The sequence below is a fragment of the Bubalus kerabau genome, chromosome 6 (genome assembly GCF_029407905.1).
Source record: "Bubalus kerabau isolate K-KA32 ecotype Philippines breed swamp buffalo chromosome 6, PCC_UOA_SB_1v2, whole genome shotgun sequence".
Taxonomy (NCBI): Eukaryota; Metazoa; Chordata; class Mammalia; order Artiodactyla; family Bovidae; genus Bubalus; species Bubalus kerabau.
This window is the reverse complement of record NC_073629.1, coordinates 100,217,573-100,243,181: the sequence shown is the minus strand read 5'-3', so window position 1 is coordinate 100,243,181 and position 25,609 is coordinate 100,217,573. Positions and strand designations below refer to the sequence as shown.

Genomic DNA, 25,609 nt, shown 5'->3' with positions numbered 1-25,609 from the left:
GAATTGAAAACAGTTTTATTAAAATAAGTGCAATGTGTCCTTGCACCATATAAACATGACATATGCAAATCAATTTTCTTGGGTAACTAAGCAGCTCAGCTATCTGATGCTGGATATGCCTCTGTGCTCACCAGCAGCAGACACCACATGGCTCCAACCAGGGTGGCTGGGCAGCCTCCAAACTCGCACCACATCAGGCACAGAGCTCCTCACTGCCCCAGACCTGCACTGCCCTCTGCAACAGGCCTGAGGGAGGAAGCAGCAGACAAACTGGTCTCTAAGTCACTCATTGTCTGAACAGCTTAAAACCAGTTAAGAGTAACAGAAATAGCTGATTAACATCTTCCAAATGCATGGACATTCAGGAGAGAAGTGTGAGTGCCAAAAGCTCTGGAAAGTCCATGGGCTCATAGGGGGAGTTAAAAGTCTCATCTCCGCTGGAAGAGTGTGGTTAAAAACAAACAAACAAAAAACCCCGCATCTTTAAAAACAAAATAATACTGACTTTAGCAGCAACCCCAAACAAGGAAGAGGATGATAAATGAGGGACACATTTTGGTCACAGCAAAGAAAGATTATGTGCTTCTCTGCGCCATCGACTGGAAGACTGATCTGGCTTCCTGAATTGAGGGGATGGCTTCGCTTAGCCATGGGGGAGGACGTCCGGAGGACACATGAAGGTGGAAGGACCGCCAGAGCGGGTGACAGTGCGGCGAGAGGGAAGAGCCTCTGTCAATGGACGCTTCTCAAGGCTGGCTCCCCGAAGGCCGCAGCCCCAGCCCTACAGCTGCCTGGTGGTGAGAGTGGGCTGGATCCTCCATCCACGGCGGGTGAGCAGGTGGGCAGGAGCCCAGTAAAGAGATGTCCCTGCCGCAGGCCATTATGCAAAGTGACAAGTGATTGCTTTCCTTTTCAAAGACGACCCTCCCTCGCTTTGGAAAAAGCTTTTTCCTTGAGGACTCTGGGGACAGGAGGATGAGAGCCTTCGTGGAGGAAAAGGCCTGGACGGAGCTGCACAGCAGGCCTCTCACAGGTTTCCAGGGTGGCAGGGCCTGGCAGGCCTGGGGCCCAGAGCAGGTCAGGGCGCTGGCATTGTGGGTGTCGGGCTGGGTGGCGCATCTCCACTGCGACCTGCCTGGGCCAGCGCCCTCCGTCGGGCCAGGCGGGACTTGGAGGGAGGGGAGAGCTTCACAGAGCAGAGGCCCTCAGCCAGCGCCTCACACTCCTCGGCCAGCTTGTTCTGCTCGTTCTCCTCGTGCTGAGACAGCTGGCGGTTAAGGGCGATGGCCTCAGCCGCGAAGAGCGTCAGGTCCATTGTGCTGCTATTCCTGCAGGGATGGGGGAGAGGAGCACGGAAGAGAGGGAGGCAGAGTTCAGCAGGGTCCACTGGCCAGCTCCTTGACACCCGCCCCAGCTGCTGCGGTTCTGTGCTCCCACTGGACTTTTCCGAGCTGGCACAGGTTGCTCTTCCCAAAGAGATTCTTGCATGGGTTTGGAATCGGACTCACTGGGGCTAGAGAGGCTTTGAGCCTCAAGGACAGTAAAGAGCTGGGACAAACGCTCCCTTCTATCCAGAGCCCCCTCTTCTGAGCTCTCAGGGCTCTGCACACAGCTCCATCAGAGGAAGGGCCACGGCACATGAAACTCACCCACATACATCCCTCTCCGTCAGGATAGGGGGCTCCAAGAGCAGGGGCTATGCCTTTACGTCTGAGTCCCAGAACCTAGCTCTGGGTTTGCTGAATCAGTATTCTAAGCTGGACCTGAGGTTTGGAGCCTCAAAGATTCTGGATGCAGCTCTACAGAGTCAGGGAGGAACCCAAGTTGGACTCAAATGATTTGTGACTATAAAGTGAAAGACTTCCCTGTTTAGTTCTGAGAAACTGGCCAGGAGGTTGACTCCCAGAGTCTTTAGCCCTGGCTCTTGAGGAATAGGGAGTGCTCATTGGGAACACGATCTGGTGTTAAAAGGCACTAGCGTCAAACGGATCTGATTCAAAGTCTCACTCCCTAGGCTACTGGGTGTATGCGTGTGTGCTCAGTCATGTCTGACTCTTTGCAGCCCTATGGACTGCACCCTTAAGTTAACTTCTATTCCTCAGTTTTCTCATCTATAAAATGGGAGCAATAGGAACATCCCTCTTTTAAATTTATTGTAAAGCTTATGGGATACAACACATGCAAAGCCCTTAGTACAAAACCTGGTGGGTGGTATTTCTTATACAGTGGCTGTTATTATTGTCTGTCTAGTAGTGTATATGACTCTTGGTCCCTCTGCCTTACCCGGCCCCGGATTTCTGCTACTTTTAACAACCCCCTGCAGTAGAAGGAAACCTTGGTGTGCTTTGGGCTGTAAATAGTGATTTCCAGTTACGAATCATGAGGATCCACAAAACAGGTTTTTCTTCTGCAAACAGCCTAGGGAGGGATCTTAAAGACGTTGGGGCAGGGGAAACCAGGTGGAAGAGAAGAGAGGGAGCAGATTTACTGTAGAGGGAGACAAGGAAGAGAAGCGGGAAGAGGGAGGCCAGACATCTGAGCTTAGAGATGGGCTCCACGTCCCCCACCTTGGCCCCAGCATGGCTGAGAGCTTGAAGGAAAAGTTAAAGCCAAATGAGGAAGGGAGTTGAGTGTGACAGGAGCATTTACCTCTGGAGGACTTGCGGCGTGGGGAGTCCCCTTTCTGGAGCTTGCTAGAACGGGAAGGACAGATGTGTGGGTAAGCACTGCCCCCTCTTTCAAGTGCGGCCCCTACCCAAGCCAGCAGAGGGGGCAGCTTACTAGAGCTTCGGGCCCAGAACAGGGACTTGCCCAGGCATGCAGGCAGTCAGACCTTCCAAGGAGACAGTAAGCAAGATACAGCACCCAACCCAGCTGCCTCTGCATGGAGAGCCCTCTCTCTCCCTGGTGAAGTCCTAACCACCCTCCGAGACCCCAGCTCCAGGTCACATCCCCGTGAGGCATTCCCCTTGTCCTACTGCCCCCCAACCCCTGTCCCAAGCAGAGGTGGGTCTTTGTCCTGTGGTGCCCTGAGCACTTTAGATAAGCATCTGCCATTCTATCCTCATGTCCCCTTGGTTCCCTCTCCCCATCAGAACATGAAGATAGGACCCTGGTCCTGCTCCTCCCACTACTGCCAGAGCCTGTCATGTGGCAGATGCTCAGTATAGACAGCAGCTCTTGGGTGGCTGGAATTAGCCACTTGGAGACCCATGGATTGGGTCCCCACTTGTAACTGGGGCTGGCAACCAGCCCCAGGGTCAAGGGCCTGGCAGACCAACGAGACAGTAAGATCACAGGAGGTCTGGCAGACCCCTTGGAGGGACAGGGTCTGCTATCATGATTAACTGAGGAGGATGCTTAACAATGTTTTTGAGTGAAAACTTGGATCCTTCCTTGGGGAAAACAGCAGCATGTGCCTCTCAGGAAAGCTGCAGCCAGACCCCAGCACCAGGAGAAGTTATGAGCCCCCAGTGCAGCCGCACAGCAAGCAGGGTGGCTAGGCCCTGCTTCTGCACACTCTCAGGTAGTGGCACTTCTGTGTAAGTGGCGGTGCCCCCAGCCAGGCTGCTCCCTGGACTGTGTGCCTCTGCCAAGGGTGGGAAGCATGTGGCGAATCTCCCAGAGGCTTCTGTCCATTCCAGAGACACATGGGTCACCTAGGGGCTTAGTGTGTGGCCAAGGTTAGATCCAAGTCAGTGATATCTGTAAGGGGTCAGCATGGGGTGAGGTCAGAGGTCAGTTCAGTTCTCTATGCACAGGGGATGAAGCTGCCATCTGACTCCCCTCAGCTGAGGTCAGCCACTGGGATGTGAGAGCTTCCTCATGGTTTTGCTGCAGGCCTGAAGAGGTGAATGCCCTCTCCTTGGGTAACTCACCCCCTGCACCCATGGGTGCTGAAGAACTTGGGCAGCGCTCAGTCTCTGCTTCGCATCTCGGACCAGGAGCTTGGAGATGAGGTCTTTGGCCTCGCTGGAGATGTGAGCCCAGTCCTTGTCAGGAAACTCATACTTGCCTTTCTGGATGCTCTCAAACAGCTTGTTCTAGGTAAATAAGATTCCTCCTGAGGCCACACCAGCCAGGGGATGGGCAGGGTGTACCTGTCATGGTCTGATCACATGGATCCAATCGCCCTCAGCTGCAGGTGCAGCTGGTGGCCTGGGTAATTCCCACCAGGGCTCCTTCCCCAACCCCTCCCCTCCCCTGAATTGTCAAACTGCACAGAAGACCCTGGGTGGTTACGATGGCTATTCTTCTTGGGTGGCCAGGTGGGCGGCTAGTGAGGAACGAGCAACCAGAGAATGGCACCCAATTCCTTAGCCCTCCATCCAGATGCCTGGGCTCCTCTCCCCTCACCATCATCCTTATCCATCCTCCTCCTCCCTCGACATACGCAGCTGTTACAAACCTCCTGTCTTCAATCGTCTTGTTCCTTCTACTTGCATTTTGTGCCTCTCCTCCTCTGGGTCCAGACTCTGCCCCTAAGACTCACTCAGCTCAGGAGTGATCTTCTCTAACAACCTCCCCTGAACTCCTCAGTGGCTAAGGGCCTGATTATCTCCATCTCACCTGGTGGCTGCCCTTGGCCAGAGAGGGACAGGGCACGATCCACCTGCTTCCGGATCAGGCACAAGCACCGAGCCCTGTCCTGCTTGGCCTCCCACAACCCCCTGACCCCGCAGCGGGCCCTGGGCTCACCTGGCACACTGTGCAGACCTCTCCCCGGTCCCAGCCACAGTCGGCCCCACAGTGACCCACGAAGGGCGGGTAGCCGCTCAGCATGATGTAGAGGACCACGCCCAGGCTCCACAGGTCACAGCGCTTGTCATAAAAAGTGGCCTCGTCCGTGAAGACCTCCACCACTTCGGGGGCCATGTATTCTGCAGAGCCGCACTGTGGGGGCCAGACATGGGCAAGGGGGAATGGCAGAGAAGAGACGGGCTCAGTCCAGGGAGAGGACTGTGATGGGACTTGAGCGAGAGGATGGAGTTGCAGAGGAAGAAGTTGTCAGGAAAGTCAGCCAGAGAGCTTGCTAGGTGCCACCAAGGCACTTAGAAAAGCTGGGTCACTGGACATTTGACACCTGAGTCCTAGCATTCTCTATGATCCACAGCCCGGTTAGTTCCAGGTCACCCCTCTGATCTTCTCAGGTCCTTCTGCAGTACGCAGAGACCCCTGGTCAAGAAGCTCCAGGCATCTCTCCCTGCACTGGCTCTCCGCACACAGTCACACAGTGAGCAGGTACTTCCATGTCCCAGGAGCACAGCTCTCGGAGGACAGCCAATTCCATAAAGCAAGGATTTCTTAAAGTGAAGTCCTGCCAAACCTCCCTGCTAGCTTTGAGCATTCTGTAAGAATTTAGAATTAAGACACCATCAAAGCTAGGAGAGCTCTTAGAACAAAGCCAATCTCCTCAGGTCTCCCATTTATGGAGGTGAAACCAAGGACTAGAATGGGACGGGGGTTTGTTCAAGCACATCGGTAGCAAACTAGGACAAGAAACCAGGACTCCTTCCTCCCATCCTTGCACAGAAAGCTGCTGATAAAAACAAAATAAATTCCTTTTACTCCCCTCTTCATTATTGCAGGCTCACTGGGAGACAACCCTCCTCCCAACTCCCAACATACAAAACTAATTTGGTGGGAAGACGGCGAGTGCAGAAAGGACATTTTCTTTGTTATTGGCAATTAGAGTTAATGACTTTGAAAACAGGGTACCTCAGTGTGGTAGAAGCTAATACAGAAACATCTCTAATAATGTTGCTTAGGATGAGACACGGGCATATTTAATCACAAGTCTTATAAAAACATTATTAGGAAAACTCACTTATGAAGCATGCAGATCTCAAAAGAACTATATAATAATTAGAGTATAGCCAGTATGTACAAGACATGTCTGAGGAAGAAATAGCTTCCAGCAGCCCATCTGGGGAGGAAATGGGAAGTGAGAGAAGCAACAGGATAACTTGGCCAGGCTTACGTGCAGACAGCCTGGACCTCTCAGTTCTCACCACACCACAGAGACATTCCCCATCCTCACCACAAAGTGGACGTGCCCCAACTCTGCGGTGGGAATGGGAGCTGTCCACACGCCATGAGCAAAAGGGTGGGCCTGGGAGTAGTGCCTGTCACCTGGGACGGGGTCAGGACTCAGCCAGTTCTTATAGATACAACTTGTCTCCTCATTAGCAGTGGACCCACCCCAAACTAAAAGCTCCAATGTCAGTTTCATCGAGTAGGAGAGGGGTGGGGGATTGGGGGTGGTTATCAAGACAAGAAGTCAGGCTAAGCAACTCAGGTAGCAGTAGATACTTGGTTTCCCTTCCCCAGCCCTCAGTCTTCTCCAGAGCTTTGGGGACAGGAGCTCAGGAGAGGGCACCAGTGCCCGGCCATACATACTGGAGTAGTCAGCTCTGGTGTGGTTATGGGGGTGCAGGAGTTGTTCAATTTCACCCCACTGCCCAAGTCAAAGTCACAGATCTTCACTGGAGACACCTGAAAAGGAGAGCAGGAAGCAAAGTTACAAAGAGGAGCAATAGAAGGGCATGAGGAGACAGCATGTGTGGGTACACAGTCATGCGGCTGCCACGCTGGAGCCCAGCTTTACCTGCGGTCATTTACCCCTCCTTGAGTGAACCAGAGATCACCTGAGCATCTGTCCTAAGGTGTCCTCTTCCCCGTGCTCTTTCCTTATTTCCTGACTAGGGGAAAATGTGTGTACCACCTGGGGTCAGACTGTTGTGGACTTAGTAGAAGACAGGAGCAAACCTATGGACTTCCTGCCAACAGTGCCGGCTGCAACTCAGGAGTTAAGAGAACTTAGTATGTATCCCCTAAGTAGGAACTATTCCTTGTAGCTCATTCACTGCAGGGCAAAGGAGTTTTGCACAAAACCCTCGACCACTTCAGGTGGCTTGGGGTGACTGACCAGGTTTTGCTTGCTTGGGGCTTTGTCGATTTAAGCACTGAAAGTTCTATGTTCCAGGAAACCCCTCAGGCTGGGAGGGCTCGTCATTCTGGGCAGCAGCAATGTAGCAGCCCAGCTCCCCCAGACTGGACACTGCACCTGAGACGGCAAACAGCACAGATCATCTCTGCGGCCACGTGAGGCTGCTGTGCACACACGTGGTGTGGGAATGGTCTGCGAGGTGGAAGTAGCACAGTGGGTGAGTCAAAGTGCCAGTCCTCACTGACTATTTGCCTGCTGCGCCTTCCTCCCTCCTTTCCTTGGCTCTCCCTTATAGTCTACCCTTCCTCTTTTCCTTTTCACTTAGCTTCTCTTGTGGTTAAAATACTGGGTTGGCCACGAAGTTCATTTAACCCAAATGAACTTTGTGGCCAACCCAATATATATAACATAAATTTTAACTATTTTTAAGTTTACAATTCAGTAGCATTAATTATACTCATACTGTTGTGCAACCATTACCAGTGTCTTTCCAAAACCCTCACATCACTTCAAACTGAAACTCTGTATACATTAAGCAATAACTTATTCCCCCTCTCTCCAGCCCTAGTAACATCTAACCTACTTTCTGTCTCTATGAATTTGCCTATTCCAGATATTTCATTAAATGGAATCACACAAAATTTGTCCTTTTGTGTCCAGATGGTTCATCCAAGTGGTAGCACGTGTCAGGGTATCGTTCCATTTTATAGGTGAACAATATTCCAATTGTATGGATATACCACATTTTGTTCACCCATTCATCTGTTGATGGGCACTTGGATTGTTTCCAGCTCTGGCTATTGTGATTAGTGCTGCTATGAACACTGGTGCTCAAGTCTCTGTTCTCAACCCTTTTAGGTATATATGCAGCTGTGAAATTGCTGAGTGTTACGGTAATGCTATGCTTAGCTTTTTGAGGAACTGCCAAACTTTTTCACAGTGGTTGCACCATTTTACACTCTCACCAGCAATGGGCAAGAGTTCCAATTTCCCTATATCCTCATCAATATCAGGTAAAGCTTTATGGGCGTCCTTACTGCAGCAAGGGGGAGCAAAAACAAGCAATAAATTCCCTTGTTTACTCGCCCCCAAGGGCATGGTGAGCTTGTTCCCTAACGGGGTGAAGGTAGGGGTGTGTCCAGGAGTCAGGCAAGAGAGGTGGCTTAAGTGGTTTTGTTTACCTCTTAGGTGGCATCTCATCAACACTTTTCATTTTCTGTTTTCTGTATTATAACCATCCTAGTAGATGTGAGGTGGTATCTCACTGTGGTTTTGATTTGCATTTCCCTGATGACTAAGGGTTAGAAGAAGCACAAGCTAGAATCAAGATTGCCAGGAGAAATATCAATAACCTCAGATATGCAGATGACACCACCCTTATGGCAGAAAGTGAAGAGGAACTAAAAAGCCTCTTGATGAAAGTGAAAGAGGAGAGTGAAAAACTTGGCTTAAAGCTCAACATTCAGAAAACGAAGATCATGGCATCCGGTCCCATCACTTCATGGGAAATAGATGGGGAAACAGTGGAAACAGTGTCAGTCTTTATTTTTGGGGGCTCCAAAATCACTGCAGATGGTGATTGCAGCCATGAAATTAAAAGACGCTTACTCCTTGGAAGGACAGTTATGACCAACCTAGATAACATATTGAAAAGCAGAGATATTACTTTGCCAACGAAGGTCCATCTAGTCAAGGCTATGGTTTTTCCAGTGGTCATGAATGGATGTGAGAGTTGGACTGTGAAGAAAGCTGAGTGCCGAAGAATTGATGCTTTTGAACTGTGCTGTTGGAGAAGACTCTTGAGTGTCCTTTGGACTGCAAGGATCCAAACAGTCCATCCTAAAGGAGATCAGGCCTGGGTGTTCATTGGAAGGACTGATGCTGAAGCTGAAACTCCAATACTTTGGCCACCTCATGGGAAGAGTTGACTCATTGGAAAAGACCCTGATGCTGGGAGGGATTGGGGGCAGGAGGAGAAGGGGACAACAGAGGATGAGATGGCTGGATGGCATCACCGACTCGATGGACATGAATCTGAGTGAACTCTGGGAGTTGGTGATGGACAGGGAGGCCTGGCGTGCTGCGATTCACGGGGTTGCAAAGAGGTGGACACAACTGAGCGACTGAACTGAACTGATGACTAAGGATGTTGAACATCTTTTGTATACCTTCTTTGGAGAAATGTCTTTTCAAGTTCTTTGCTCATTTTTTAATTACATTGTCTTTTTGATGTTGAGTTTTAGAAGTTCTTTACATATTTTGGATATTAAATCCTTATCAGATATGTGATTTGCAATACTTTCTCCCATTTGTGGGTTGCTTTTTCACTTTCTTGGTGATGTCATTTGACACTTAGTCTCTTTTAATTTTCATTTTTCAACCATAAAAAGGGGCAACAAACCTGTGTTATGAAGATCAAATGAAACAAAGGATATGAAAGTACACTATAAATCAGAGATGCTATGACAGAGTGGTTCAGAGCACCAGTGGAGTCCGGGATCAGACTACCTTAGCTTTAATATCTGAAAGTGTTAGTTGCTTAGTCATGTCTGACTCTTTGTGACCCCATGGACTGTAGCCCACTAGGCTTCTCTGTTCATTGAATTTTCCAGGCAAGAATATTGGAGTGGGTTGCCATTCCCTTCTTCAAGTTTTAATTTCTGCTACTTATCAACTGAGTGACTGGGCAATTTCTTACTCTATCTAAACTTCAGTTTCCTCATCTCCATAAAATGAAAATAACAGTTATCTACCTCATGAGATTTTATAAAAACTAGATGAAATAAATGTAAGTGCCTGGCACAATGTAAGTGCTCAAACAATGTTAAATGTAATTATTAATATTAACCATAATGATAATCATGATAAATTATAGTTTTATGCCAGAGCTATGGACAGGAAGCCACAAGCTCTTATTTGAGTGACTATATTTCTATCTCCCACAAAAGCATTCTAGTAGCAGGCTGATTCACATGTTCCCTCACAGTCATTCCTTATTTATGAGCTCTCTCCGAATCCATTCCAAAACACGTGTATCATGAATATGTACATGTATACACACAGAGCTAGGAATGTGGGCCATCAAAATAACCTATGCTTAAACTCTCCTAACAAAGAATCTGTCAAATTCACATATGCTTATGGAAATGCAAACACTTCCATTTAGTAACAGCTTAAGATAAAGATTAAAATAGGTTGCATCTGGGGACTTCCTTGGTGGTCCAGTGGTTAAGAATCTGCCTGCAAATGAACATGGGTTCAATCCCTGGTCCAGAAACTAAGATCCCATATGCAGTGGGGCAACTAAGCCCACACACAGCAAACTACCAAGGCCGTGAGCCAGCACAGCCAAAAACAGGTAAAGAAATCCAATAGCTTAAAAAAAATAGGTTGCATTTGTTCAACACCAAGTATAAATGTCTTCTTTTTAATCGGGACCTTTGGAAATAAAAATGGAAGCAGAAACCCTGTTTAAGAACTTGCTTCCTAACTATAGCTTGTAGTGGTAGACGATAGCAGGCATACATTCTGTAACATAAACATCATTTTCACAAGCCGAGATTTGCTTGATTTAAGATTGAACTGTTGTTTGACTCCCATCTACTGTTCTAAATGTAGGTGCAGTGGACTAGAAAACAATCACTGTGTGCAGGTCTCATATATTTTACAAATTCTTAGGTTTACGACAATCTGCTCATAAAGAACACAGAAGGGCCCAGGACTAGCCCTGCCTGGGACGTAGAAACACTACACATTAGGATAAGACTTTCACGTGTCTGTAACAGTCAGTTCAACTGAGGCTGAGAGAGCCGCTGATGATTTACACCGAAAGTAAGGATGGCTTCCCTGCGTCTGTGTCAACTGTGACACCCTGAATCAGGCCCCAGGTACCTTTTCTGGAGATTCACACAGTATATTTTCTGGCTTCAGATCACGATGAGCAATGCCTGAAATGACAAAGAACAAAGAAATGGTTAACATATACACACAATTAGCAAACATTCCACACACAATTAATTTTTTCCAAATGCTGCTGTTCGCAGATTAATTCCCAATTATGGTACATTAAAAAATCAACGAGCTACAGGAGGCAGAAGTAACCAGAGACACAAACAGAAAGCCCAGTTGATTCTGCAAGTTCTTCTGAAGCAGAAGCTTTAGAAGTCTGGTAGGGATAAGAAGGGCTAAATGAATCCCAGCTAGCCCACCTCTCAGCACTGCACTGCCAACCCTGAGTAAGCAGCCTAATACGAACCAGAGTAAAGAGCCCTCCAAACAGCCCTGCTTGGAACAGCAGTGAAGAAATAATTAGTGTCTTGTTTAAGAGCATCTCAGGGGGCTGGAACTACTTTACCTCATTTCTTCTTGTGTGGCCAACTTAAAAAAAAAAAAAAAGATTCCTTCAGTAGGACTCCCTGAATATTCAGAGGATAGAGAGTTAGTTAACAAATCTCCCAAAGCTTGTCTGACTCCCTTCTTACTTGCTCTGCATGTATAAGACAGTTCTATCAGAAGGTCAGCAAGGACTGCTCTGGCCCAAGGGTGCTGTTCTTAAGAACCTCCCCTGTATTTTGGGCTTCCCTGGTGGCTCAGTGGAAAGAATCTGCCTGCCAATGCAGCAGACATGGGTTCAATCCCTGGATTGGGAAGATTTCCCCTGGAGAGGAAACAACAACCCACTCCAGTATTCCTGCCTGAATAAGACCATGGACAAAGGAGCCTGGTGGGCCAGTCCCCATGGGGTCAAAAAGGAGTAGGATGCGACTTAGGGACTAAACAACAACAATCCCTGCATTTTGGTTAGACGTCCTTGAAGGAGACTGCAGGTAGCAGCTTACAGGAGGCATTAAAAGCTGCTGACTTGGCCAACAAGGCATCTGGGGGTAAACCATATTCTAACCAAAGACACTGACAAAGACTCATGGCCATGGTATTCTAGTGGTGGACTAAGAAACCTCCCATTCCTTTTTCCTCCTGCAGAGTATATGGTGCAGAGATAGAAGAGCTGTAAAATAGAGTAAAAGCCCAACAGCTACTGCTTGGAAGTACTGGGAAGCAGCAGAGGATTCATGGAATAATGGAGAACAGCAGACTCTGCTTCACTATACCCCCCTTGCTGATCAACTTCGCCGGCAGCCCTCTGGCTCACTGGCAGGAGGCAGAGGCCCAGCCCGCCGGACGCTCTTCACTAGGGAGGAAGAACCTGAGCTCCAGCAGGCTAAGTAACTTCATCAGTCACCTAATTGAATGCGAACCCAGAGCAACTCAGTCCAGGCTGCACAAATTGAGCCAGGCTGCAGCTTGCTGCACTAAAAGTGAAAGATATTTTCCATTACAGCAAGTGCTCCCACAGAAGGATCACAAGCCACACATGGAGCCTTACCCTTCAAATAGATGCCCATGGCCCCATCATCCCCCGGCCTGAGAACTAAGAGTCAGGCCATAATAATGGGCCTGCCTCGGTGAGCACACCGGCCATTGAGCTGCTTCAGTTCATTTCCCAGAGGTTGAGCTGCACTGTGTCCAGTATTTAAAAGTATGGAACTTGTTTCAGGCTGACCCATTCTAGCCCAATTCATCTTTCAGGTGTGAAGTTATTTAGAAAACAGCCAAGTTCAGCTGCAAATCGTTTTTCATCCCCTCCAACTTCTAGTCACATGGGTAGCTGGCCATCTAGATGTTAACCAGCTCACTTCAGAACTCCTAAGACACCACCAGCCTCTGGTCCCTGTAGTGCATTCTGGTGAAAATAAATAAATAAATAAGAAATAAAACTACCTTTACCCCCCTCCAAGGTATGGATCTTGTAAAAAGCGTGACCCAGTTTTGCAATCTACCGAGGCTGCTTGGAGAGCAGTTGTAAATCTCTGTCAGGCAGGTGTTACATACATGCATCCCAGCTTTCAGAAACAGAACTACTGCTATTCATCATGTTGTGCAAAGTACCAATGCCCCCTTCTAGGAATTTTCATCCCATGTGCAAGTCAGGCCCCTAGTGTGGGCACGGAGCAGTTTCCTCAGGTCCCAGAGGAAGTGAGGTGGATCAGTGAGCCTCCCCTCCTGCACACGCCTCACCAGCTGCACTGTATCACTGGCACAAAGCAGGATGCAGGAGCACCATGGCTGCAAGTGGACCTAAGCACTCCTGACCAACGAGCCTGGCCACTGTCACAGAAGTGAAAGGAGCAGAACTGAGCCTCAAAGTATGCGCTCCACCCCACCCCCAGAAGGCAGGATACTTTTCTTTAAGGGAATTAGTATAAGGAAGAAAAATGCTGCCTGCCTGGTGGGGGTGGGGGGTAGAGGAAATATTTTTGAAGAACTACTATGTGCCAGGCACTGTGCTCCACTGTTACATGTGTACAGCACACACACAAGAGACATACAATTATGTAAGCGCATCGATATATATATAAAAGACCTAGGACAGTGCCTGGCACATAACAAGTGCTACGTAAGTGTTAGCTACTGTTGATGATGTCATTATGATCTCTTATTTCTCACCACAGCTCTAGGAGAGAGCCACTGTTACTGCGAGAGAACATAGTTGGTAAAAAAAAAAGGTGAAGCCAGAATTCATTTTTGCCATGGTACTGCTGTTAGGCAAATTTTAAAATGTATGTGATAGTAAATATATTTCCAGAAATGTGGAAAGATACATTGTACAAAAATATTTAATTGACTACAAAAGTTCTAGATAAGGAACCATACACTGAAGTGTAATTCAAACAATAGTAGCCTGCTATTTACCATCACAATCAATGTTCAACAGATACCTCCAACTTACCATGTTAATAGAAAAATGCATTTCTCATTTATTGTGAACAAGATATAAAACTACACATATACTACCATGCCAATTTTGAAAAGAGAGATACAGGTGATATATTTTAAAACACTAGATTGAAAAATACCCAAATATTCAGCCTAGAATCTAGGTTGTATTATGCATGATTTTTGTATTCTTCATTAGTAAAGGAAAAGATCATTCACATAGACACACTCAGACATCCCTTGTTCAACATGAAATCTAGTTTTTCCCCTGCTTGCTCTTTCTCCTGTATCCCTAGCCTGCGTAATAGCTCCACAACCACCTGCCATCCCCCTCAGAAGTGTAGGAGCCACCCTGGCCTGCCCCCTCAACGTCCTGGGTGTGCCTGCTAGCTGCACCAGCTCCCAGCCTTCTACCTGGCCTGCCCCTCTCCCTTGGCCCTCAGAGGCAACCAGCCCAACCCACCCACTAAGGCCAAGGCCCGGCTCACCCTTGGTGTGCAGGAAGTCAAGGGCGGCGGCGACATCCCGCACCACTCGGCTGGCTTCTCGCTCATTGAAGTGCTTCTGCTTCTGGATGTGGGCCAGGATGGAGCCTGAAGAGCAGAGAAGGCAGAGAGGACCGTCTTTTCAGGCTCTAGTAAGAGTAGTACCTTCTCAGAGGCCAAGTTTTCAAAAGTTTCAGGTGGGGACACAGGCTTACTCATCACTGAATGTCCAGCACCAGTGTGGTATCTGGCACAGACCAGGTACCAGCACAAAACTGGACTGAACAGAACCGGACAGCTATCTTCTGCACCTGTCTATGATGAGTGCAGAAGGGCAGATGTGGGGCAGATCTGGCTTCTGAAATCGAAAAGAACTAAAAGTGACTCCACCTGGGTCTGGGGGCCTCTCTAGAGGAACTTTTCCTCCCTTGCATCTGAGCTCAGGTCCAAACAAGAGCACAGGACTTCAGGTGGAAATGCCACACCTCTACTGGTTGTGTAAAGGTCTAGAAAAAGGGAAAAAACTGCTTTCTCTCCTGAAATTTCCCATTTATTATTATTATTGTTGCTGTTATTTTGTTGGCAATGGCTAATATTTATTGAGTAGTTGCTCTGTACCAAGCATTATGTGATATTTTTTAAATAGATTATCTTATCCTCACTGCAACTGGACATAAATGTACAAAACAGAGCAATCCTCACTAACCTGAAGCCAAGGAAGGTTAAGCAACTTGTTCCAGATCACGTGTCAGTAAATGGTGGCGTCATCAGGACTCGAGCCCAGTAAGTCTGGCCCCGGAGCCTGGGCAGACCTCTCCTCAGCAGGACTTGTGGTTTGACTGCTTGGGGGATAGGATTTCCTGAGCCAACCAATCACTCTTTTTTACCCACTGAGTCTGGCCTCAGTAGAGCTGTGCTCTGAGTGATATGGCTACAGATGAAGCCGGCTGCATCAAGCATCTCACAACAGGTGACTCACAGCGCTAGTGTCGCTGGGTGAAGCGGGGCACACACAGGCATGAGCATATGGCTTGGTTCCATGTGGTCTGTGCTCACCACTGGAAGCCAGAATTTCTGGCCTGAAGGTGCTCTGTGTCCTACAAATGGCACATGTTTACTTATTATCTCTGGCTTTTGACGTGGGAAGAGGATGAAAGATCTTTCACTTGCCAGAGTAATCAAAGGATCCCAATACACTGTGGAACATTCTGAGAAAACTGGCTTTAGGTTAAGTCTTGAGCTTGCTCAAGTCTTGTTTCCAAATTTGTTAAAAGGGAAGGTGAAGAGTACATGTCTACAATAGCCCTCAGTACACCCAATTGTTTTAATAATATTAACAGCTGACATTTATTAAACCTTTACTGCCCACTGGGCACTGAGCTAAGCATTTCACACGAATTATCTCATTTAATCTTGACAGTGTTCCAAGGAGGTAAGAGCTGTCATTTCCCCTATTTACAGATTACAGAGAGTACCATTTGGAAAGGTTAGATGACTTGCTCAAGGTCACATAGCTAGTAAGTGACGGAGCTCCCTTAACCACCTAGCCCCTCCCCGTGTAGACCTCCATTCCACTCCAGACATCCTCCTTAACCTTTTTGCAAATGTAACCTAGGGATGGGCGAGTGATAGGGAGGGAAGGGGCTTCTCTATGTCAGAAAAGCAACTTATATATTCCAGCGATCACGTGTGTGGGTGATGGCAGTAGCAGTGGTGGTCAAGAGTGGCATCTTTCCATCTGCAGGACGGCACTTCTCAGGCCTCCTTTCTGTCCTGGTCTGTGTCCTAAACAATGTGTCCCTCCTCTCCTCCGGTGAGCCTTTTTGGACTTCGCAGTAGATGTAAAAGCTTCTGCCCATAATTAATTCCATTAAATAGTGAATATGTCAAAACAATGGATTGATAAATTGATGATGAAATATATCTATATGTGAGCCCTATTATAATGAGAAGGCATAGGCATTTATAGAATGTACATACCAATGACATTCTAACTCCTGCAAAATGCTAATTATCATCCTTCCCTCCGGCCTCCCTTCTCCCAAATCAAGGGCAGTTTTAAGTCCTTCATCCTTTTTATTAGCTTGACTCATTTTAGAAGTCTCTGGGATTCATGATGGATGATCACTACCCTGGGTCTTAATCAGAAGTCCAAACACACGCTCAACAGTAAGTACCTCCTTGCAATTTCTCAAAGACCAAGTAAAACCTTGTGTCGTCTTCAAAGAACTCAATCAGCTCCAAAATGTGCCTTAAATAGGGAAAAATAGGAGGAAAAGAAAAAAGGGAAAATGGTGTTATAGATTGAAGCTCACTTTTAAATAGACAAAAAAAAAAAAAAAACCAACAGATGCTCTGTAATGGGCATAAATCAACTTGAAATCAGAATGCTTATTAAAGACCCAGGTTTAAGAAGTAGCCAATGGTGTTAGCAAGATTCAGGTCACCTTATCTTTCCATAATGTTTAGTCTCTGGTGTTTTCACCAAGTCTGTGCTGTCAAACCCCAACCCTAAAACCCACTAGGTAGAGTTATAAAAAAAAGTCCCGGTCACATTAAACTGAATAAAATCTGCAGCCGACTGGAAGCAATTGCGGCTAATAACACTGAATAGTAGGTGTGTGTCCTGGAGGCAAGCAGCAAATAATTACTTGCCCTCCCTCTTGCCCATAAATCACGGGGCAGTATTTACATTGCCTGGAGAAAATGGAAACATCTGTCAAATAGACTTGGGGCCTAACGTGGGCACCGCTAGACCCTAACTGCTAAGCGCTACTTAATGAAACGGCCGCGTTCCCCGCCACCATAGCACTTGTGGCCTTCCCCGGTGAGCACTCTCTGTCTGCCTGAGCATTACTGCGCTCTGCCAACAAGGTCGTCTTGTAACTCAGTAGGGAAGCCACCAGCCTGGATATCAGAGGTGTTGGGGGCTTTTTTTCTTTTAAAGAATGAAATAAACCAAGTAGAGTCTGTAATGCTGAACTCAGAAGCTGCAGGGCTGAAAATAAAAATCTGTCTCTCATAAAAAAATGCTGACCACTTTGGGACAGACATCGGGCTTTTACTAGCAAAAAGGCGTCTGAATAAGATGGCCAAAATGGTCTAATTTGAAAGAAGATTGTAGAGGCTGTGCCTGGAGTTAAATCAACAGCAGCCCCCTTCTTCCAAGCTTAATGACAAAGCCATCAATACCGGCCACTGGCTCCCTGCTGACCCTGCCATGACAGGAGAGAGTGGGAAGCGGAGTCTTAGAGGTGACCCTGATTTAAAGCCACAGTGGGAGAGCCACTCATTCGGAGCTGGTGGTGAGCAGAATAAGATGGGGCTAGAGACCACCTTGGCCCAGTTATCAAGCAAAGAGTGTTAAACAAGGTTTCAGGACCCTTAGTAGTAGCTGAAAGTCAAAGTTGCTCAGTCATGTCCAACTCTTTGCAACCTCATGGATTATACAGTCCACGGAATTCTCTAGGCCAGAATACTGGAGTGGTTAACTTTTCCCTTCTCCAGGGGATCTTCTCAACCCAGGGATTGAACCCAGGTCTCCTGCATTGCGAGTGGATTCTTTACCAGCTGAACCACAAGGAAAGCCCAAGAATACTGTAGTGGGTAGCCTATCCCTTCTCCAGCGGATCTTCCTGACCCAGGTATTGAACCAGGGTCTCCTGCATTGTAGGTGGATTCTTTACCAACTGAGCTATGAGGGAAGCCCTAGTAGTAGCTGCACATATGTAAATATGCCAGAAAAAGAAAACAAAAAAAAAAGAAAAAGAAAACAGCACAAATAGTCTCCATAGTTATCATCATCCTCATCTATTTACTAAAGCAGGTCCCTATAGATTTCTACTAGGCAACACTCAACCTACTTTCTACAGGTGCTTTCAAGAAATAAAACCTATTTTTTTCCCAAGCAGCCACTGATGCAGATTGCTCGCTCTTCTAACTTGCCTAAATTCCTGGTATGTACAGTATTTCAGCCTACACAGAAGACAGCTTCTTTGCTGCTGCTGCTTCTCTCTGTCTCTCTCTCTCTCTTTTAAAAATTGTAAGATGGAAGGAATTATATACAGTTGTGGGGGAAGGAGCAAGAGCTAACTGCTGGGGTTGGGAGATGGTGAGAAATAACCTCCTTTTCTGCAGCCAACCATCCCCCACAGAGAAGCAGCAAGTCACCCAACACTATACTCACTTGTTTCCTTGACACTGATAGAGCGTCTCCACCTCCCGAAATACCCTACTCCGACTGTGTCCTGCGTGTTTTTCGATGATCTGGGTGAAAAATAAAACTTGTCATATACACCCACCTGGTCAAAACACTCCCAACAGGTGCCCTCTGGCAGAGTGCAAGGCCAAATTCAGCCCAAATTCAGTGTCAAGCACAAGTCTGGAGTAGGCCACGGCGATGCAGGCACTGTGGTTCTGTCAGCAAAGCAACAGACTGGCCCCAGGACCTTCTAGCCCACCTGTTTGACTCTGGCCAAGTACATCGCCATCGAAGCCTTATGAGGGTGCTACCCCAGCAGCCCAGGGGAGACTGAGGCAGCCAGCAAGACAAAGAACCAGCTCTCTCAAGCTCCTATTCTGAAGGCATCTCTCTCTGCCTTAAGGCTAAGAACTTACAAGCTCTACTGAAGGATCTTCTAGTGCTGGAGGAAGAGCAAGGGGAAATAAAGCTCCAACACCCAGCTCAGATGCCGCTTCTGCAATTCTTCTGAGAACTTACCCTTTGGCATGCATCGTATGAAGTCATTTAGGTACATAATCTCAGTTAATCCTTACAACACAATCCCGAAAGAACAGGCAGAGGTAAAGCATTTTGCCCACAGCTCTGCTAAGTGGCGGCGCTGCCACTCAAGCCCAGAACTGCTTCTAAAGCCCTCGCTGTCCAACATCCGCTTATATCCTACACAACTTTGCTCAGAGGACCTGGAGGCTCTGTCTCTCCAATGATGCTGTGAGCTGCTCCCCCTCCCCACCTATACCTGGAGATGCCTGGCAAGTACTGACTGAAGGAATGGGCCAGCCAACAGATGAGCAGGGGGTTTATGTGGGGACTGGCTTACTCTGCACATCTCACAGACCCATCCAGAGCCCCAGACCACTGCAGGTAGAGCCTATGAGCAAGTCTTCCACAGAGCTGGCACTGGCTGACAGTCCCATGTGTGGGGTGGGCAGACACTGGGTCCTTCATCTCAAGACTGTCACCAAAGACACTTCAAGTGTCTCCAATATGTAGCAGCACACACATCTACAACCAAGTGTAATTTTCTAAATAAGTCCAAGTTGGTTAGTAGACCAATGGACTCCAGTTCTGAGCTGTCAGAGACGTGTGATTCTGGGGCACAGAAGCTATTCAGCTTGTTTGTTCATCAAGCAGATCACAGTTAGGAAGAAATTCCCAGCAGGCAACTATCCAGCATAGCTGGATGGCATGATTTTCTCTGAGGAGGTAAATAGCTCTTGCTACCAGAGATCGTAGGGGTGTGCAAAACATGGAAAACTATGAGGAGTTACAAGCGAGGCTCAGGACCAGAATATCTTGAAATTCCATTCCAAGAGTAAGACTCTAGGATTCATCAGTTGGATGGCTGTTATGCAAAGCCCTAATAAAATCAAGTATAGTGGAGCCAGGCTGGAGAAGTAGCCCACATCTGGGGCACTTTCAAAGAACAGGAGAGACGTGAGACATGGGCAGCATTGCTGAAACTGAAGCATTGCCATGCCCAGGTCTGGTATTTGCCCAAAGATGCCAGGGAGCATGGAGGAAGGGCAGCCTTAAAGAAGTAGTTCTGTCATCCACAAATGTATTAAATATTTGACAATCCATTTACATTTACCCACTTAGGCATATTTTTTAAAATTATTTGAAATTTATACTGATCTGTTTAGAACAAGGAATCAAGATAATGCTTTTGCTACCACATGAAGCAACACTCCAGCAAAAAGGGCTGTGGCTTAGCAAAAGTGTTCTCCTTTATAAATCCATCTGGGACTATGACCATTTGGTTAAAAGGAGAAACATATCTTTCAGAAGCCAGTTTGGCTGGGTTTACCCATTTGAAGCAGCAATGAAAGCTGCTGGCTCAGGTAGATGTCTTGAAAACTTTGGTGGGTACCTGGATGGTTCAAATTAATGTTGCTGGGGCCTGCCCCAAGTTTCTGCTTCAGCAGGTCTAGGATAGAGTCAAATAATTTCTGTCTCTAACAAGTTCCCAGATCATCAAGTTGCGCTGATGCTGATAATGCGGGGACCATACTTTGAGAACCACTGCTTTAGATCCAACCCTTCTTTCATGTAGCATCAGCAAACAGAAGAGCAGAGGGGCAAGGTGAGCCACTCTGAGGTCATGTAGCTGGAAAATACTTCTCCTGCCCCAAAGCTGAGCACTTAGTCCTTGTCAACACACTGTTGTACATCACTTGTACAGCATCTTGTAAACTGTGAAATGTTTCTGCTTCTACCAGTTCATTTTTGTTTCCATCTTCATAACCACTCCATGAGATTGGAAGGGTTGGTATAATTAGCTTCCTTCTAGAAATGTGAGAACTCAGACTCAAAGAGGTTCAGTGACTTGTCCCAAGTTAAACAGTAGTAGTTTGTCAAAAAAGAGATTCAGATAGGCCTTCTAATTCCAAATCTGACTGTTTTCTGAAGCTGACTTCATTCACCAGAGGCACTGCCCTAAGCACTTTACATATATTAACTTATTTAAACCTCACAACAACACCATATAGGTTCTATTATTACACTCATTATACAGATGAAGAAACTGAAGGACAGAAAGGTTAAGAACTTGTCCAATGTCACACAGCAAGTAAGTAGAGAAATCACCGAATCCAGTGAGTACAGCTTTGGAGGTCCCATTCTTATTAAGCCACTATGCTGTGAAATGTAAAATGTATCTGGTTTAGGACAAGCTGGGACTCACTATCTGTAAAGTAAAGCCTGGCATCTAGATGAGACACTCACTTTGACAGCATACTCGTTGCCATTCTGCAGGCTCACGGCAACTTGAACTTTGGCATTGGCTCCCTCTCCCAGCAGTTCAGAGGTCAGCTTGTACACATCTAGAAGTGAAATGGAGGAGAAGCATAACAAGATGAGTCACCCCTTTGCAGAGAAGGAAAGAAGAGCCGTGTCACTTGGCTTCCCCTGTCTGACAGCGCAGGTGCTCAAGGACCCGGCAGTGCTCATTGATGAGAAAGGCCACTAGTGCTGCCGGCTGCCTTGGGACTCAGCTTCATGACAAGCAGGTCTCATCACAGGATCTTGTTCCTCATTTTAGAGATGAGGTCAGTGAAGGGGGTTCAATTCAGCACATGCTTCCCAAGCACCTACTGTGTGCCAGACAACTTGTCAGACTCACAATAGGCACAGAGTGAGGAATAAAATATAGTCCCTGGCCTTTGAGAGTCACAGTCTGCTGGGGAAGACAGACAGGTAAGTACACAAGTGACCCCAGAATAAACCAGAGAGGGACAAAACACAGTAAGAAAAAAAAGAGCAGGGGAAGGTTAAATCTGCTCAGTGGATATAGGGGATCCTCACAGAAGGGATGCGATCTGAATGGACATCATTCATTCACTCACTCATTCGTTGAGCACCTACCACATGACCAGTGCTAGGAACTGGTGATACAAAGGGGAATAAAGCACTGCTTTATTTTATACCACACATAGTGGAAGTCACTGGAGATTTCTGAGAAGTTTCCAGCAGTTGCCCACAGGAAACAGGAGAGAAGTAAGATGCAAACGGATGCCTCGAGGTTTTTAGAGTGCTGAGTCAGAGCGATTCTAACACAGCAATAGCTCTGGGTCAAAAGTATATTTAGGTGATCTCCCAGGCCCACAAAGAGCACAAGCTCTTTGAACCCCTTCCAAAGGAAGCCACAGCTCCATCAAGGTCTCTGCTGAGCTGACCTCTTCCTCCCTTGGCTACTGTTCTTCAGCTTTTTCCTCTAAAGGTAGCCCAGCATTAAAACCCGCAGAATACTGTTAACCATGAAATCAGATTTTATCACTTAGTTATGAGAAACTCCATAATTGCTCAAGTCATCTGTGAATAACAGGAAATATTCTCTTGTTCATTGAAAGAGAAAGACCTGTTGATTTGGAAACTATTCTAAAACCCTTGGGACTTGTGTTCATTCCCCACCCTCACCCCCTCTGCCATACACACACTATTGTTAAACACAAACAGACAAAACCTTACACTAAGCACCTTCTTGGTTCCATCACTGTTTGGTTTTACAGCTGTTTGTATTTTAAATGACATGCTTCTCTCACAATGGATACTTGGATAGTAGCCCCTGCACACGTGAGGACAGGCTGGTGGCTGGAAGTCCAATATTCCTGACTTATAAAGGGTTTGTTGTAGGACCACGCTACAAAACAATCAATTCACTAGTTACGTCTGCAGTGCTGGAAAGAGGGACCATACAGGGAAGCTATTTCAAGTCTCACAATGAAAGAAACAAAAGTAGATGCTGGGGGTCACTCCGTCATTCCTTGGTTACTCCTAGGAATAGCAACTGAGACTTGCAGGTGTGTCCAATGAGTCACTTCATCCCGTCCAGTGCCCAGTGATAAAAGGACCAGCTCTGAGCCTGGTGCCTCACACACAGTGTTCAAAATGTTTGATGACCTGATCATGTCCCCTGAACACAACATGCACTCTTCCAATGGAGTCAGAGTCATCCAGCACAAATAGCAGCAATCTCTAGCAGCTGAATTCTCTATTGATAGGTTTAACTTTCTTTTTTTTTTGTCTGGCCATGCCACATGGCTTGCAGGATCTTAGTTCCCCAACTAGGGACCAGGCCATAGTAGTGAAAGTGTGGAGTCCTAACCACTGGACTGCCAGGGAACTGCCTAGAAGATTTAAGTTTCATTTGCAGTCACAGCCTTTGATGTTTCATTTACCTCTGCCATGGCTATTCCACCTCTCAGCAGCTCCTCCAAGACTAGCTGAGGGAAAGATTACATCTGAAAAGGGGCTGAAACATACCAGGTGACCTTGCTCCATATGCGACTGTGACAGGCTGCCTTTCTGTTTCCTGATGAAGCGCTCAGCATTCAGAGGAGGCCTGTGCATCACCTGGGAGCTTTTCCCATCCTGGTGCTCTCTCTCTGTCACCCCCTTTCTATAAACCATCTCATCTTTGCCTTTTTTTTTTTTTTTTTTAAATTTTCTCAGCTTAAAAATGTATTAAGTCAGCTAGTGCTGCCATATCTAGATACCACTGACTGGGTGGCTTAAACCATAGAAATGTATTTTCGCACAGTTCTGGAGGCCATAAGTCCAAGATTCGAGGTGCTGTCAGATTTGGGGTCTATGAGGCTTACAGATGCCACCTTCTTGCTGTGTCTTCACATGGCTTTTTCTCTATGCTCATGTCTCTCACTCTTACCCTTCATGCCTATCACACGGAGAAACATGAAGCTGGCTCTAAGATCTATACTCAGGGCTACCAGGATGCTGGCATACTTGGGGAGTCAACGACCCAGGTCTAAGAGATCAAAGAGAGTGACCAACCTTCAAACTTTCCTGGCAAGGAATCAGTGGCCCGGGCCTTCCGCTTCTTCTTCCTCCTCTTGTCACTTTCTGCAATGGGAACGGGTTCACTGCTACCCATCTCTGGGAGAAGAGAGGAGATGGAAGGGAAATATCACTGGACTAATCAAGCTATAAGTAAATTCACTAAGAAGAAAGAGGAGCAGGGAGACCCAGGAGCTTTACACTCGTGGCTTTTAAATATCTATGAGGACTATTGATCTGTTTTGACCCAGGAGGCAAAACTAAAGGCGAACCATTATAGGAGATCATTAACTGTGGAAAGGAATTCAGACAGATGGGCTAGATTAAAAGAGGATAGCAGAAGCCTGCTGTAACCAAGCTCATTAGCACATGGATTTAGACATGCCCCCAAACTGAGCAATGAATCCATAAGCAGAATCCTACCTGTAACATCTTCCAGCCTCAGCACCAGAAAGGTAGGACCCATGGAGCTAAGCAGAAAGGGAGATGGGTTTGGGAGGGCAGTCCATACATTGAAATGACATGCTCAGTAACACTCCTGTGGATGTGCAAAGGATTCAAAAGGCCCTCAGTGGAGACTGCTTCTGTGAAGGTACAACAGGGCAGGGGTTTGGTTTGAGTGTGGCCCTAAATTCCTTCATGTCCAAGAGCATAGGCTGGAGGGCCTGTGAGGCCCGGGGCACACTCTCCCTCCTTAGCTCCTTATTTCAGAGGATGCAGGTAGGGTCCATTCAGAAGTCTGCTGTTAACAGGTCTACGCTGTGTTGCTGGATTCAGTCATTTTACAAAAACATTATTATCTCTCCCTGGAAGGCACCTGGCTCCCCACCTTAAAGGGAGGATTTGTGAGGCAGACATTTAGACATTGGACAGAAAAGGGTAGGGCCAGAGAAAATAAAGCAGGAGACTGAGAGGGGGAAAGAGAAAAGGAGGAATAATGAACCAGTGGCCAATCATAGTCCTGTTTCTAAGACACTCTAGTAAGGGCCTTCCCCTGTTAAAGATAAATTACTTATAGAACATGTCATGCCCTTGATCCAGAGTGGAGCCTTAATACTGTTTGCCTGCAGTTAGAAATAATAAGATTTCTCTGAAGTCTCTGGGTCTAAATCCCCACCAGGGTGATTAAACCTTTACATCCTTCTAAAATAGAGGCGCTCGAGTGCTGATGGGGTATACAATGTGAGAGACTTTTAGACCAACCTTCAATAAACACAGGCCTGGGTTGCTGGATTTTTTTTTTTTTTTCCCTGAGATTTTGAAATGGAAGCTGGCTCTTTGCCCACTGAGGGGAAAGACCCACTCTCTTCTCAGAGGACCCCAGCTGAACACGATCAGAAAATTGGCAAGTCTGCTCAGGAAGACCGATTAGAGCCCAGGCATAGCTACTGTACACTGTTCTCAAGCAAGTATGCAACAGCCATTAGGAGAAAGCACATAGAACAATGGCACGTTTCAATAGCACAATCCAGGAAAACCTGGCTAAGCAGCCAAGTGTCTGACAGCTCAATGGAGGTGCATTCTTCCTTCCTTTTTAGGATCTGCTGACAGCAGACTTTCATATACATTTTAGAGTACAGATAAACACGTGAAGAAAAGGAATCCACAGAGGATCGCCACTACTCTAGCTGAGAGCTTCAAGCACAGGATGTATCTGGAGACTGCAACATGCTATGAATTTCAAAGAACTGAACTTAAATATTAGCACCCCAAGATCCATCCTCCCAAAGGGAGACTAAAAGGAAAAGAGATGCCCAACATAGTGAGAAATTCTACAGAAATAAAACACAGGGTCACTTATCTTCAGGACCCCAGGAAGGGGGCGCTGGCCAATGGGACAGCAGGCTGAGGAGGGACCACTGTCCC

General features: G+C 47.0%; 1 protein-coding gene across 5 annotated transcripts in view; it reads right to left on the bottom strand.

Annotated features, from left to right (window-relative positions):
- The window catches only part of MKNK1 (MAPK interacting serine/threonine kinase 1), a 43,870-nt gene continuing 18,261 nt past the window's right edge, over positions 1–25,609 (bottom strand). For 2 of the 5 annotated variants that reach the window (XM_055585983.1, XM_055585984.1), the window contains 12 exons: positions 24,167–24,327; positions 23,741–23,842; positions 21,176–21,273; positions 18,395–18,474; positions 16,386–16,459; positions 14,212–14,316; positions 10,841–10,896; positions 6,400–6,495; positions 4,699–4,893; positions 3,879–4,043; positions 2,650–2,693; positions 1–1,328 (listed from right to left, as the gene is read on the bottom strand). In XM_055585983.1, the coding sequence (XP_055441958.1) occupies positions 1,079–1,328; positions 2,650–2,693; positions 3,879–4,043; positions 4,699–4,893; positions 6,400–6,495; positions 10,841–10,896; positions 14,212–14,316; positions 16,386–16,459; positions 18,395–18,474; positions 21,176–21,273; positions 23,741–23,842; positions 24,167–24,209 (1,308 nt within the window). In that variant the 5' untranslated portion in view covers positions 24,210–24,327 and the 3' untranslated portion in view covers positions 1–1,078. The remainder of the gene's footprint in view (positions 1,329–2,649; positions 2,694–3,878; positions 4,044–4,698; positions 4,894–6,399; positions 6,496–10,840; positions 10,897–14,211; positions 14,317–16,385; positions 16,460–18,394; positions 18,475–21,175; positions 21,274–23,740; positions 23,843–24,166; positions 24,328–25,609) is intronic. The other 3 variants (XM_055585985.1, XM_055585986.1, XM_055585987.1) reach the window with 2 other exon arrangements.